At 38.6% G+C, this 14480-nt stretch overlaps 1 protein-coding gene across 16 annotated transcripts in view; it reads right to left on the bottom strand.

The window, feature by feature from the left end:
- LOC138750166 (tensin-3-like) overlaps positions 1-14480 on the bottom strand; it is a 480425-nt gene that overhangs the window by 13963 nt on the left and 451982 nt on the right. For all 16 annotated transcript variants that reach the window (XM_069912329.1, XM_069912327.1, XM_069912319.1 and 13 more), the window contains 3 exons: positions 8320-8999; positions 5731-5823; positions 2323-2454 (listed from right to left, as the gene is read on the bottom strand). In XM_069912329.1, the coding sequence (XP_069768430.1) occupies positions 2323-2454; positions 5731-5823; positions 8320-8999 (905 nt within the window). The remainder of the gene's footprint in view (positions 1-2322; positions 2455-5730; positions 5824-8319; positions 9000-14480) is intronic.

Genomic DNA, 14480 nt, shown 5'->3' with positions numbered 1-14480 from the left:
TTTAATTTTCCAAAATTCCCTGATTCCAGGAAGGTTCCGTTAGATTTGAAAATAGCCAATGTCCATCCTTTCTCCAAAAAGGGAGGTAGGAGGAGGAACCAAAAGGCCGACTGTCATCAAAATGGGGAGAGATTACAAATGAGTGAAGTTTGGAGGGATCCAGGTGCTCTAGAGCAGGCACCCCAAAGTGGCAAAAGCAATGTCGACATTCATTGAGAAAGGAGTTGGCATTTCCAAGAAAGGTGTCTTGTTACAAATGTACATGGTGGCGGTGTGGCCACTGCTGAAATACTGCAGTTTGGGCCTCTGGCCTTAATAAGGATAATATGGCATTGAATAAAGTCAAATAAAATCCTCTAAGCTAAATTCCTGGACTGAGAGAGACTAGACAGTCTGGTTCAGTGTTCCTTGGAACTTAGAAGAATGGGAAACAACCTTGTTCAAACAGACAAGATATTAAATGGGCAGATGTTTAACAAGAAAATCTGCGGATGCTGTGGTTTAGTGCAGCCCACAAAAGTAATGGAGAAACTCAGCAGGTCACGCAACATCCAGGAAAAGTAAAAGGCAGTCAAAGTTTCGGGCCTGTGACCTCCTTCAGAGTACTGAAAATAGCTAGTGAAATAAAAAAGGTGGAGAGAGATAACTTGCTGAGTTTCTCTAGCATTTTTATGTTCAAGTTACGTGTTAAAATATTTTCATTAGTGTGGGCAGTGTCACAGAAGGTTTTAACTACAAAATTATTCAACATTGACAAAAATAAGTCATGTAAAACTGAGTTACTGAGGGCAGTGAATGGAATTAGTACAGAAAAGGAGTGTTCTACTGAGTAGATGAGAATTCAGCATGCAGACAACTATCTGATCAGCCTTGATCTTGTTAAATGATGGAACAGGCTTGAGGGTCCAGTTGCTAACTTTGCACCTAATCTGCAGTCTATGATTGCAAATCTGAAGAAGAAACATTAGTTCTCCGAGGATAAGAGCAACAGTGTTTTGGAGAATCTGAAAAACTGCTCGAAAAGCTGATTGACAAACTTAAGAAAAACTCATGCAAAATTATGTGTTTTTAAAATTTAAAGGAACAGATTACAAAAAGATGATAGAACATCTTTGATTAGTGATATTCAAATTTTGACCTAATGATCGACCTGAGGGAGAAAGCACAAGTAAGGGAAAGACCAGGTGAGATTAACAAAAGTGACCAAGACCATTAATAACAGCCTCTTTTAGGAGACTAAAATAAACTAATGTGATCTGAAAGGCCTTAAAGTTGAAACATTCAAAAACAATGTACAAACTTGTTAAAGAGCCAGCAACCTGAATTATTAAGTTCAAATTTACTGTCAGGGTACATACGTACATAGCATCAGATACAACCCTGAGATTATTTTCCCTACGTTTTAAATGCATAAAAATGAATAAATACCACAAATATAATTAAGACAATTCTAATGAGAGGTTCAAGGTCACAGTGATTAATCAATAAGTGGAAGTAATGTTCAGAATGTATTTTAAATGTTGATGAATAAAATGTGGGAGAGGGTTAATGAAAGAAATTGACCAATTTCTTCAATCCTACTTGTTACATGTGCTAAATTTGGTTTGAGTAACCTGACTCTAAAAAGCCCATCATTCAATCTTGCTTTGCAGCATTTCTTTTTATCACCTTAAATACATTGAAAATATGCCAGTTATTGAATATTCTTCACATCTATCAAGGATCTCATTTGCATTCTCCAGGTTTTCATGAATTTACTTATTTCATCAATCCTCCAGGCACCAAAAGTGCCCTAACTATAAAAGAAATCCACTTTGCCCAGATTATTCACCTGTTTTCAGTAACTCCCCTCCATTTTGCCATTCCTCTGGCCCTTCATGCCACATTCACAGGCCCAAAGCAGAATATTGTGAAGATTTCTTTCTTCTCCACCTCATCTGTCATTTCATTGTTTAATTCTAATTTCCACATGGAATGGAACAAGATTACATTTCTCCAGTATTGCTCATTCAGTTCCCTTTCCTTTAACTGCATTACATCATCATACCTGTCCTCTGCAAGTCCCTTCATTCCATGACCCCTTAGCCACTAACTGCTTCTACCATTCACTGCCATTCATCAAAGTCCTGCTTTCTGAAGTTTAATTTCCCCCTCTACCTACCTTTCTGGCTTTGTGCCCATTTCCTAATTTCTCTTTTTCTTTCTCTCTCATCTTATTAATTCCTTGATATATCTCATCTCTCCTTGTTTTCCCATTTCCACAACAGAAGTTCCAAGGTGTATCTAAAGGTAAAAAGAGTAAATGCCATCTGTGTGCAATACCTTTCTTGCTCTGTTGAAGCACAGAAGCTGGGGGTGTGGCAACTTTCATTGCCAAACCGTAGGCACCCCGGAAAGAGTGGCTGTCCCGGACAATAAACGATCCTGGATCCTTGTCTTTTAGTAATGTGATGGCTGTAAAGTTAATAATCAATTTATTAAAGATAAAGATTAATCTCTAAAATTCAGATACAATATTCTTGCAAAGATAATTTATGTGTGGCAGAAATGTGATCATATTCTGTGTGTACTTTAAATCCTTCTCCACCCTGCCATTTCCTTAGATCTTTACATGGAGGAAACTGATAATTTAGATTTTTTAAACAAAAAGTGAAGCTTTGATTTAGTGGGTTAATATGGCTTCATATTAACTTTTACCCCCTCCATAAATCTTCGTCCGCGAAGCCAAGCCAAAGATGGCTTCAATTACAACACTCTCGAATTTAGCACAAATAATTCCAGAAAATGCCAGGTCAAGCAAGTACTGATTCCCCACTTTAACATACTTGATTCCCCACTCACCAGGTAGACAAGAAGTCTGTCATTCCAGTGACTGCCAGAGTCAGTCATGTCCTGGAATGAATCCCCACGTCTACTTTGCTGCTCTTTTGGCCTTTGAATTAGAGGATACAGCAGGTATATGTGGCAATGGTCAGAGATTTACAGTTCCAAGAAAATTGAACTAGGACATTTCACCTATAAAAATGCCAATTAAACAGCACCAAAAAATGATTTAAAATTTACAATTTTTTAAAATAATGATGGAACTGAAGGTTATGAGAACTATTAAAATTTCACATTTTCTTTGACAAGAGAATATTATACATTTTAATTGAAAAGACAAATAGTTGTTTGATGTTAACGATTAAAAAAAATGCCCTGCATGAAAGTGTTTTAAGTTTTTTCTTTTTCAATATTTTTATTAACATTGAAATTTCACATCCAAAATGCAGAGTACCAATATGTTAAAATTCAAAACGATACATTACACTTAAATAATTTCATCCAAGGTACCCCACATTTTAATCAAACAGATTGTATTGTATTGATAATTTTTAATTTTATTATAAAAAAAAAGGAAAATCTAAACCCATTACCAAGAATGAAGCTGTTCAGCCAAAAAAAAAGACAGGATTCTTATTAGAGTGATAATTTACCTCATTCGTCAACATTTCCACCTTCATAACTAGTCAAAGATTATAATAGTAATTTTAAAAGGGTCCCCACAGTGTTTGGAAAAAATGCATTCAAATCGGAAATTGAGCATCTAATCTTGTCTAAATTTGAACATGACATGACATCACGTAGCCATTGAGCATGAGTAGGTGGGGTAACATCCCTCCATCTGAGTAACACCACTCGCCTAGCCATAAGAGAAAAGCTAAGATCAGATGCCATTAAAGTTATGTCTCTCTCACCAACAATGCCAAATAAAGCAGTGAAGGGATTAGGTTTAAAATTAACCTTTTAAAAAAAAAAATCCAAAGGAAATTTGAAATATTTTGTTCCAATGTTTCTCATGACTCTAACATGTCCAGAACATATAAATTAATGATGTACACCCATTGCTGCATTTATCACAACAAGGAGCTGGAACCATAAAAAGCTACAGCACAGAAAATAGGCTATTTGGCCCATTTAGTCTGTGCCAACCATCATCACCCTAGTCCCAATGACTTGCTTCCATTCCATAACCATCCAGGCCCCTATCCAATTTATTCTTAAAACACACGATTGAGTCCGCATTCACCACATCAGGTGGCAGTTCAGTCCACACTCTCTGACTGAAGAACTCCCCCTCCCCCCTTCAGGTTAAAACTATGAGCTCTCATATTTTTCTCCTCCAATCTAAGTGGAAAAAGCCTATTCACATCCACTGTCTATAGCTCTCATAATCTTGCAAACCTCTATCAAATCTCCCCTTATACATCCGCATAAAAACAAGATAGTTTGACTTTGGACATGTGAGCCCTATAGACTACTTTAAATTGTGGAAGAGAGTGGCGGGCACATTAAAAAAAAAACCTATTTTCTCACATTTCTCTTCTTGGATCCTCACTTTGTAATATCTTTAAATAAGTTAGCTAATAATCAAGTGGTTAAACATACTTTGAGGATATGAATACAGAAAGTATTTTGGTTTCATGAGATTTTCTCTTTCTAGTCCTTCCTGATTTTTTAAAAAAACCTATGATTGATGTAACTTTAAAGAATGGTATAGATTAGGCATTAAATGTTTTGAAGATTTCTTTGTCAAGGGAAGTCTCACTTCCTTTGAACAACTTGCAGTTAAATACGGTCTACCAAATACTAATTTTTTTTCTTCATTATCTACAGATTAGAGATTTTTTATGATCTTAATTACATACATTTCCTAAGAGGACTGGTAAGAATTTAATTTATGTAATTTTTAATTGACATCCATTCTATAATGGTTCAATATTTAAAAATTAAGTTATGATGTTGGGAATAAGAGAGGCTCCTTCAGATAAAATTTAAAAAGCCTGGGAACACTTTTTAATTTCTAAAGAAACTTGCAAATCTAATTTTCAAATAGGTTTTGAATGTTTTAAATTTAAATTTAGACATACAGCACTGTAACAGGCCAATTGAGCCCTACAAGTCCATGCCACCCAATTTACACCACATTAACCTACATTTTTGAAGGATGGTAGGAAACTGGAGCCCTTGGAAAAAACCCACACAGACACAGGGAGAATGTACAAACTCGGATCCTGTCCTGATCGCTTGCGCTGTAAAGTTGTTGAGCCAACTTGTACGCCCACCATGTTCTCTTAATAATAATCATGATAATGAATAATGCACTGATCAAATCAGTGCCCTGATAGAAGAATTCATTCTATCAAATGTACGGATCTCAATTGTGATGGAAGAGGAGAAAAAGAATGAATGGACACACTGCAATTGTTGATGATCAAATAAGATTTTACTCGCAGAAAATAGTTTGCAACCGTTCATTGTGATCATTTTTGTAACACGTGCAGGACTGAACAACACCTTCAGCTAAAGTAATGAGCTTGGATATTTTTCCAATGCAGCCACACAACGAATGTTAATATGCATGAGAATAATTTGATCCATTAACAACTTCTGTTTATCTATATTTGGGAGAAGAAGTGAACAAAATGCTCACCTGCACTCATTCTTTCAAACAAACTGAGGATTCGGATCCTTCAGAGAGAAATTTAATGCTGGATAGCTAGAGCGTAATATTCAAGTTTCCCAATTTGGTTTGTGTCAAACAACCAATGGATTTACTCCGTAGTCAACTGCAGATAAGCACTTGAGAGATTGCTTTTGCCAGACTTCTCATAACCACATTTTTACTGATAAGCTATTTTAGAGTAGTTCATGATTTTTTTCACTGCATTGAAAATGTCTCGGTCTCACCTTGTTCACGTGATATCTCTGGCTTGTACCAAAACTTGGATGTGTCTTGTACAAATTTTACAGTGACATGTTTATCAGATGATGATCTTGAATCTGTAATTAGTGGTGGAAAAAAATATCACATACATGAATAAGTTTGCAACATTCTTTGTCTTCGTATTTGCAAAATAAAAGCTCAACTCTGTAAATTAAAGTCTAGGCAGATTGCACATGTAATGTGCAATATTAATCACAAAATACAGTATTCAAAATTATAAATGACTTTTTTTTGACCACATTTCTTTGTCCTTATTGAACCTTGACATATCACTTTGTGTTAATAATCCATCTGAATTTGCCCCTCACCATTAATAACTCATAAGATCCTTTAACAAGTCACAGGAATATTAAGATTTGTTCTGCAAGCAGATGATTAATTGTCACAGTTGTGGCGGCTTATCCACGCAACAGGTAAACCGGCTCATGGAGTTGTGGGCAAGTCTGCGGCAGATCTGACTGTGAGAGCTCCGGGTGCAGGGAAAGCCCACAGCCTAGTGGCTGATGTTACAAGGGTCCTGGGAGTTGCAAGAATCAATGGGTTCCGAGGGATTTTAAACGTATGCAAGAGTTCTATTAAAGTCAGTTGGTTCAACTCAGTGTGGTTCTTTGGCTCATTGCGTGTCTAGTGTGACTATACAGCACAGATTAAGAAAACCAACATATTATCTGAATAACAAGCCTGTCTTTTGCTACATTAGTTGATATCAACCAAGACAAAAAAGAGTTAGCCTTATTTCCATGGCTATAAGGAGAACTATCTGCCCTCCTTCCTGCTAACAGTGTGAATGGATTGCAGATCAGAAATGAACAATGCAGAATGCCCATGTTGTGGATACACCCATCTACGAACAAGTTTCCATTTTACTAAATCTAAAAGTCTGAAGTACGCATGTGTTCATTCCTAGGAAGACCAGAACCGGTTTTTTTCATTCTCTCTCCACTTTTCAGTAATTGTTCTTTCTTATCAGTCTTGTTCGCTTTTTGACAACCAACAATTCGGTACAGGAGAAACAGTTACTTGTCCCCATTTTCTTGAGCATCTTTTATTTTGTGGCTATTTTTTCAAATAATTGTGGTCACTGGAAGCCAGTAGAAAGAAAAATGAATTCATTCCACATCCCAGTTAAATCTAGGGCAATGCCCACAACCTCTGAAATTCCTCACGCATAGATGGCGAAGTTCTCCAGTATAGATTCTTGTCATTTGCAGTAATTGGAAATATCTGGTTCCTGGACACAACCAACATGAATGTTTTATAAAGCTACAAGAATTGCCTGAATCAGTTCAAAAGGGAGGGCATGCTCAGTGTTATTTAATCCTTATCAAGCTAAAGATCAGCATACTTTTAGCATGTGAGCTTCCTGGGACAATTTCGCAAATTATGGAAGAGAATTTTAAAAAAATTGTTGGCAAACAGCTACCTATTATTGGAGATCCAGTTAGCGCAATGCTGATACAGTGCTAGCAGCCTGGGTTCGAATCTGCCACTGCCTGTAAGAAGTTTGTCCGTTCTCCCTCTGTCTGCATGGGTTTGTCCCGGATGCCTCCCACCCTCCAAAAATGTATGGGGCCTGTTACTGTGCTGTATCTCTAAATTAAATCCTGTTGTAATGGTACTGTCTGAGGCTCCATTGTCACTGGTATCTTACAGACTGTGACTACATCACTGAATAATCCCTGTAAAATAATTCCTGCACTTTGTTTGAAACATTAGTATCAGCAGTATGTTAGCTTAGCTTCTTTCCTTTACTATCACAAAATAATTTAATTAGCTCCAGATTCCATTTGTGTTAAATTGCTGCCAAATGAATTGGGGAACCAAGTGCAGCAATGCTGGGTGTTTTGTTTTGCTTTACATTACAATCGTGCTGCTGGCAAGGACTGAGCCTTCAACAGCATATAGTGCAGACTAGATGGAACTACTGCTTTCAGGAGGCAGCTTTCGAGCTGTGGGTATGCAGGGAGCTTAGCATTCTGCTTTTAAGTAGCTGTTTTTAACAAACATGCCATGGAGACTCCATGGCCAAAGGAATACATTATTTGTATAACTAAAAAGGATTTTCATCTTTTTTTGGATAAATATTTGATCTTTTTTTTTTAATTTTTTATTTTTCACACCATAAATCACAATAGCCATGATATACACTTTTTCTTTTTCACACATTTACAGTGACTTTTTCTCCCCCCCCCCCCCCTCCCTCCTCCCAAGCCACCCCCCACCCCCCCCCCTCTCATCCATTTTAGGTATACAATCTAGGTTGCATTAATTCAGTCAGACAATGTTGTCATTCAACAAAAATACACCAGAAATTCTACAGAGTCCATTCTTTTCTTTCCTTCTCCTTCCATCAACTTAGGTAATGTTTGTCCCCGGTAGGTTTTCGCTATTGTATTTAATGTAAGGATCTTGACGACTAATTGGTTTTAGGAAGCACACTTTCTGATGGTCAAGAAGATGGACAGAAATGGTCACTAAATCTGAGCATTCTACCACCAAATGTAGATTCTTTTAAACAACTAAATATTAGAAAAGAAAATCACAGCACTCACCTTGTGCAACAGAGGTACTTATAACTTTGGAAAAATCAGGAAGGGTGCTGGGAAACGGAATGCTGATTGTACTTCCACTGTGAGGACTTGAAAAGCCACTTGAAGCTGGTGAGATGGAAGCAAATGAATGATCTCCCTCAGAAATCCTTTTCTTTTCTGGCAGTGGGGGATGGACATTCAAGACATCATGCATGAGTGGAGCACTATTTTGTGTTTGCCCATTAATTGCTGTGTGTACTCCCTCTTGCAGACCACCAGAACCGAGCAGATTTGTTGCAGGGGCGTTCATGTTCAAAACAATGTTGTTTGATCCAAGAGGATGACCCTGCAAAATGTCTCGTTTTTCGTTGTTATGCAGTCCACTGTGTGCACTGTAGTTCAGGATATTAGAATCTGCTGGCGAAGAATGCTTTGTGGAGGTTGCTCCAACATTGCCTTCATGCAGGTTTACAGTGCGGCTCTCTGAAGCATTCACACAAATTGAGTGGTTGCTAGGAGATACAACTTGTGATCCTGGAGATGGAAAATGTGAAGAGACAGAGGTCTCCTGTCGTGGACTTTCGGAGTTACCAGAAAACGCGGAGGAACCAACATGACTACTTATGGTCCTACTAATCCCGGTTATTGATGATTGAGGAGAAAACACTCCTTTCTGGGCACTGTCCAACCAAATTTGTCGGCTATTAGGGAGGAAAAGAAAATGTAAGCACAGAAATAAATAACTAATAGTATATAAACTCAGTTATTGTGAATCAAATGAATTGCTAGCTGGACAGCACAATTATGTAACAAAACTGACTGACTTTCTCCTCCTCTCTCTCTCCCCTGGCCACCACCAACTTACAAGTTATAGATTCCATTCTGGAGACACAAGATCAGTGCAATTTGGACAAAAATAAACTGCTGGAGGATAGATTCTGTGCTATTCTGAATAGTGCTAGGGTATTTGCAGGAATTGATCCCAATATTTGACATTGTAAATTCTAAATCCTGCCAATTGATTGGAATAAATCTATCATAGAACACTGGTGTACAGTACAGGCCATTTGGCCTCTGATGTTGTACCGACCTATGTATTCCTATATTTAAAAAAAACCCTTCGTACCTCATAACCCTCTATTTTCCTTTCAACTATATGTTGAAGAGAATCTTCAATGTCCCTAATGTTTCAGTCTCCCCCACTATCCCTGTCAAGGCATTCCAGGCACCCACAACTCTCTCATAAAAAACTTACCCCTGATGTGGTGCTGAAACTTGCCTACCTTCACTTTGTACAGATGTCCTCTGGTGTTTGCTACTCCCATTCTGGGGGAAAAGGGCACTAGCTGTTCAACTTGTCTATGCCTCTCAGAATCTTGTAGCCCTCTATTGTCATTTTTCATCCTTCTTTGCTCTAAAGAGAAAAACCCTAGTTCTGCAAAACTTGCTTCATAAAATACTTATGGCAACATCCTGGTAAATCTCCTCTGCACCCTCACCATAGTTTCCACATATTCCTGTAATGAGGAGTCCAGAAATGAACACAATATTCTAAGAGCAGTCTCACCAGAGATTTGTAGAGCTGCAACTTTACCTCTCCACTCTTGAACTCAATCCCCTTATTAATGCAGCCCATAGGCCTTCCTAACTATCCAAACAACCTGTGCAGCAAGCTTGAGAGATGTATGGATTTCAACTCCTCTGTTCTTCCTCACTGATGTCCAGGCAAAATACTTTCTGCCCTACTTTCTATAGGCAGGCCAATTCTGAATCCTCACAGCCAAGGTTCCATGGTTCCCATATTAAAGAACCAGCCCACTTAGTCTTAACTCACTTTCCAACAACCCACCCACATCCTTCCTTCTGCCAGACAGAAGGCACATATGAACTTGAAAACATAGACCTTCAAGGAAAATTTCTTTGTTGCTATTATCAGACTCTTAAATGAATCTTATACTGGTAAGAGATGAAGCCCTTGAACTGTTTTTAACCATACTTTTCTCTATTCCCTGCACTTTATTTGAACTATATGACATTGTAAGATTTCTCTTCGCACTTCTGAGACTTGCTTGTTATTGCATTACTGACAGTATGGTTGACTTATCTGGATAGCATGTAAAACAAAGCTTTTTATGAAATCTTGGTACATGTATAAGCAATTCAATCTTGGTGGAATATTTTTGCATTCTGCTTGGTTTCCCTCTCAAAAGTACTTTTCATGTGAGCTGAATTGAAGACAACTCAGGCAGCCCTAACGTTAAGTGGGAGCTCTCATCACTTCCACTGAGTATGGTGTTCTGAACAGAGGGCTCCTCCTGCTGCTGTCTCCCACCTCTTTCACCTGAAATCGCTTTAATACTTTTTGCATTTGCAGACCATTACCACAACTTTGGAAAATAACATCATGGATGCTTGCCAGTCCACTCATGCTGATTGGCAAGGCTCAGTGCCATGGGTTGAAGTGGTAGACTCGAACAGTTGGTGTATGCTCAAGTTGGAATCAAAAGAAAGACAAAAATGGCATGTTGGTTGATGAAAAGAGAGGAGTTTTTGAAACTGGATCCAAGTTCAAATATTCAAATCAAAGGTTCCAAATTGTCCAATTTGTTTGATGGGTGGGAGATGCTTTTTTTTGGGAGTGTGGAATAGAGACTTAATCTATTTTTTTTGTTGTTGTAAAGCTGCAAAAAGTTGTGGAATGAGACAGCATGCACTGTTTAACCCTATGTTCAAGCTTCCCCCCAGCATCTACAAGGATAAGCTTCCTGTTCCTTAGGCGATGGCATTGTGAAAACCTTGTTTGTCTTATGGTGAAAGTTATGTGATGGAACATGGCTGCTCAGTAGAGTGCACAAAAGAAACTCCATGTGATCTCTCCCCTCACCTGTGGTAATTTTGGGCGAAGAGCTGAGGGAACTCGTATGAAAATGACAGTCATTTCAATTTTCTTCCTGGGATTCTGCATCAGTTACAACAGGCAAGGTGAAGATTCTACCCACCCCTGTCTACCTTGTATGTCATCGTGCCAATTCATGGCTTCAGTGAAAACAGGAGCTATTGAAATTAAAAAGCTAAATAATGCACATTAAACAGGAAGGAGGGAAAATTAAAGGAACCATTTTGCTGGCTTGAGAATTCCATTCCACCATTTTGTTGCTACCAAAAAAACCAAGTTCACTTAGCCAGTGATTTTTCACTGCTCCCTTTAAAGGAAACTCAAAAGTGACTTGTGAACATGACTAATCCCAATTTGGCAGTCTCGAGTAGATGTCTAACCTGGGTTCATAGAATTGTAAAGGATAATGACACGAAAGGCAAAAAATTGATTTTAAGTTCATAGCTGTTCATTTTAGTATTTTGACCTCACTTTATTAAGCATCCTAATAAATGCCAACAGTGAAATTGTTTTTTCTAACTCAACTCCCCCTTAATGTTTCCACAATGCCCTTGCAGGTGGCTTAGTTCTATGATAGTTTTGCTTATCTCTTCCACACCTTTCATAATTAAAAATCTCAAATAAATCTCCACTCCCTGTCTTATTTCTCCCCCCCTCCCCCACCAAAGATCATTATCCCAACTAAGCCATAATACAAATTCTCAAAGATCAGGCAACATCCTGGTAATACTCTGCACCCTCTCTAATGCTATCACATCCTTCCTGTTGGGTGTTGCTCAGAACTTGACTCCATTACTTAATGTGTGAGCATAATATGAACAGAAAACTGAGCAGAGGCTGATGCACTTGGACAGCATCCATTGTTTTTCTACATTACATTCCTGAGTGCTATGACTTCCCTTATTGGAGGTGTCTGGTTTAAATAAGAAAGAGCTTTATTTGCTTGTATATTTTGAGGGTATCATGTTACATTTAATCTAATTTCTAAACCAAGTTAATACCAATTAAAAGTGAAGCCATAGAAAGGTCATCATTAGAGAAGATATGTTTGGGTGTCTGCATTTTTTTCCCTTGGGGAATTGAAGAATGAATGAAACGCCAAAGAAAATTAGACTAAGGCATTTTTTTTTTAAGACGATCATTCAGAAGAAAAGCAATGCTACTTAATTCTACAATCTCTCGTTGGTAAATGTATGTAGAAACAGATGCAAGCAGCAACAGTCAAAGAGTAGAAATTGACAGTGAATGCAAAGAATATGCTCCAGCAATTCTAATATTAAATGAAGAGCCCTTTAGCATCAAGCTGTGCAAACACTTGCACGCAAGTAAATTGAGTGCTGTTGGAGCTTGATCAGGCAAATTATGCCAAACATAGGATTTGTAGATTGTGAAAAAAATGATATACATTCTTGGCTGTTAATGGTTTTGATCAGTGGTGGACATATTTGTTACAGTAAAGCTTTGCTCTTGCTAAACTAAGAAGTGACAAATTAAGTTGGGCATCAGAGAAGATGCAGAGGAAATTTACCAGAAAGGCGGAGGGCCATCCACGACGAGTTACTGAGAGAAATTAGAAAATGGGATATTTCTGCAGGCAAACGATTAAGACAGGGAACACAAAAGAGGTGAAAATATAAAATGCTGAAAAAGTGCAGCAGATGAGACAAAAAGAGAAACAGAGTGAATGTTTCAGTCAAAGACCCCCTCATCAGGGCATCTCTTCTAATTGGGGTTGCAAACTTAAAGGTTAGCTCTCATTTCTGTCGATACTGTCTCCAGTATTTGCTTTTATTTCAAATTTCTAGCATCTGCTGGTCTTTGGTTTCCAACATAATAGTAGTGTTCAATATCAATGAAGTGATTTGTGGAATGTCTACTACAGTGTGGGATAATTACCAGACACCGATTAAAGGTAAATACGAACATGCAACATTAATAAAAAGTTTGCGCACATGACAATATGCTGGAATGGACTGCCTGCAAGGAGGATACAGATTGAATAGTAACTTTCCAAGGGGGAAAGAATTGGCAGGGTGGTGAGGGGAGATCAGATCCAATGTGTCACTGCCTCACCCACAGTCACTGAGCCCATTACATTAAGCTGTGGAATAAACTGTTTTGAATCTCTGCCTGATTAGTCAAATTTCCTCCAGAGAGAGATTTCAGTCGACTTTTGACAGGCCAACGACTTCAGTTTTATAAAGCGGTGAGGCTACTGAATGGATTTTTCAGAATAAACCTGCCACAGAAAATGGATTTATCAGCTTGAATCGAGGGACACGTTCAGCAGTGTTGGACTTTCAAAGCTCAAAAAAAACCACAGAAACAGGCCCCTTCAGCCCTTCTAGTTGTGCCAAACCATTTTACTGTCAAGTCCCACTGACTTGCAGCCAGTCCATTGTCCTCCATACCTCTCCCATCCAAGTACTTGTCCAAATTCTTCTTAAATGTTAAAATCGAGTGTGCATTCACCACTTCAGCTATCAGCTTGTCCACACCCCTAACAGTCTCTGCAGGGGCGGGCAATACAGACCTGTCAATGGATGGGGGAGGGGTTGGTTCTGACAGGATCTGACCTGCCAATGGGGGTGGTGGTTGAGGCCATCCATCCAATGTGGGATAAGAGGGTGCTCTTTTTACTGTGTCAAGCCTGACGCATGCTAGATGTGGTTGGGGGCAGGTGGAGAGTTACTAGCATGTGTCAACCTAGATGCTACTGACGCGGGAGGGAGTTGGGGGGAGGGGTCTGACTCATGAGGGGAACCGCACTTCGACGGGGCAGCAATGCCCCCACCCCCTTGATGCTGACCCTGACTCGCTGTGGGAAGAAGTTCCCCCTTCTGTTCTCCTTAAACTTTTCCTCTTTCACCCTTAACCCACGTTCTCTGGTTTGAATCTCACCTAACCTCAGTGAAAAAAGCCAACGTATATTTAATCTGTCCATCCCCTCATGATATTTAAATACCCCTATTAAATCCCCCCTCATTGTTTTATACTCTAGGGGATAGTCTTAACCTGTTTAACCTTTCTCTGTAACTCAGTTCCTGAAGTCTGGGCAAAATGCTAGTAAATCTTCTCTGTACTCTTTTAATCTTATTGATAATTTTCCTTTAATTAGGTAACCAAAATCGCACACAATTCTCCAAATATAGCCTCACCAATGTCTTAAACAATTTTACCATAACATCCCACTTCTATATGCGATACTTTGCTTTATGAAGGCCAATTTTGCAAAAAGCTCTCTTTACAATTCTATCTGACTGTGACACTACTTTCAGGGAATTAT

Source organism: Narcine bancroftii, chromosome 1 (genome assembly GCF_036971445.1).
Source record: "Narcine bancroftii isolate sNarBan1 chromosome 1, sNarBan1.hap1, whole genome shotgun sequence".
Classification (NCBI taxonomy): domain Eukaryota; kingdom Metazoa; phylum Chordata; class Chondrichthyes; order Torpediniformes; family Narcinidae; genus Narcine; species Narcine bancroftii.
The sequence above is the reverse complement of the archived record's forward strand: the minus strand, read 5'-3'. Positions and strand labels throughout refer to the sequence as shown.